This window comes from Sinocyclocheilus rhinocerous, unplaced genomic scaffold (assembly GCF_001515625.1).
Source record: "Sinocyclocheilus rhinocerous isolate Xijiao unplaced genomic scaffold, SAMN03320098_v1.1 scaffold227, whole genome shotgun sequence".
Classification (NCBI taxonomy): Eukaryota; Metazoa; Chordata; class Actinopteri; order Cypriniformes; family Cyprinidae; genus Sinocyclocheilus; species Sinocyclocheilus rhinocerous.
The window spans coordinates 308,835-310,234 of record NW_015633170.1 but is presented as its reverse complement, the minus strand read 5'-3'; the positions used below and the strand labels follow the sequence as shown (position 1 = coordinate 310,234).

The window sequence follows — 1,400 nt, the reverse complement described above, 5'->3', positions numbered from 1 at the left end:
ACCATCTGTTTGCTAAGGTTTTGAGGACAAAGATTATGCCTTGCATAAGGATGTGCATGCAAGAGAGTGTTTGCTCGCACGACAGTGGCATGAGCATAGCTATCTATCTATCTATCTATCTATCTATCTATTTATTATCTATCAACAATCTATCTATCTATCTGCCTATCTATCTATCTATCTATATTATCTATCAACAATCTATCTATCTATCACACCAAGCAGCAGGTATTTGTAGAAAGTGTACCACCTCTTACCCGTTGCCCACTGCAGTGGTGGCTTTGATAGAGTTGATTCGGAGGCGGTTGGCAATGTTCCTCAGCGCCTGCACGGTCTGCTGGTCTGGTTTGTGGTAGTCCTCCATAGCTTCAGCCTAATAGCACCACAGAATGAAAGGAGAGAATGAGGTTGAGGAGAGCACTGGTTGCGTGTGTGCGAGAGACAGAAGAGGAGAAGGAGAGGAGAGGGAGGCTGCTTTATGCGGGCACACATACACAGAGTTTATAGTGTGCACTGTGCAGCACAGATCGAGAGGCAGTGTGCATTGGCTGGCAGAGAACGTGGGTGTGTGCCAAGAAGAGAGAGAGACTGAGACAGACAGAGACAGAGAGTAAAGAGGAGGAATCACTCATTATGACCTTTGGCTGCTGGATCTAAACTCATTAGCAGTTTAAAGATGTGCTTCGGTCAGTCCTTTGAGACAGTAGAGGACGTGCGTGTGGGTTTACTTTAGGGATAAAACTGCACCCAGAAGCTAGTCAAATCTGACAAAACCTCCCTTTGGGGGCACATTCCTCTACTGGAAAACAATTTAAAATATTATGGCAATAAATTTAATTTTTTTCTTTATATTTCAAAAAATACAAAAAGCTTTCTTTTAGGGAATGGGGTAGTTTTTTTTTTTAGTAAATATAATTAATTTTATACAAAAACAATAGAAGACTATGGTACATCCTCTTATAGGACTAAAAAAGATACATGCAGATTGGTTTTATTTTATATTTTTATTTTACTTCTAAACAATGTGTTCATGTGGTTTATTGAAAGATTTGATTATTATTTTTCATTCTGCATTATGAAACAGTATTCATAATCCAATGTTTCTATTTTATTTCATTACATTTTTTTAACAATTACAAACAGTGAAGAATTTGAAATGAAGTGTATATAAGAAATGTGAACACAGTTAAATTTTGTTTTCTAATGGTTAAATTATTTATATCTGTTTAAGTTGCTGGAAGCTAAAAGGATGCAAAATATACGTTATCATCACTGGTAATGTGTCATTTCTTATATGCAGAGCATAGACATAGAATGACAAATACACATCAATACTACTGAAACTTTAACTAAATTTAAAAAAAGAAAACTAAAAATAAAAAACTGATTCATGTTTAAAA

The 1,400-nt window shown here is 36.0% G+C and overlaps 1 protein-coding gene across 1 annotated transcript in view; it reads right to left on the bottom strand.

The window, feature by feature from the left end:
* Positions 1-547, bottom strand: part of LOC107743250 (transketolase-like) — a 22,914-nt gene extending 22,367 nt beyond the window's left edge. Inside the window, exon 1 of the mRNA XM_016556396.1 lies at positions 258-547. Within this exon, the coding sequence (XP_016411882.1) occupies positions 258-364 (107 nt within the window). The 5' untranslated portion in view covers positions 365-547. The remainder of the gene's footprint in view (positions 1-257) is intronic.
* Between the last annotated feature and the right edge of the window lie 853 nt (positions 548-1,400).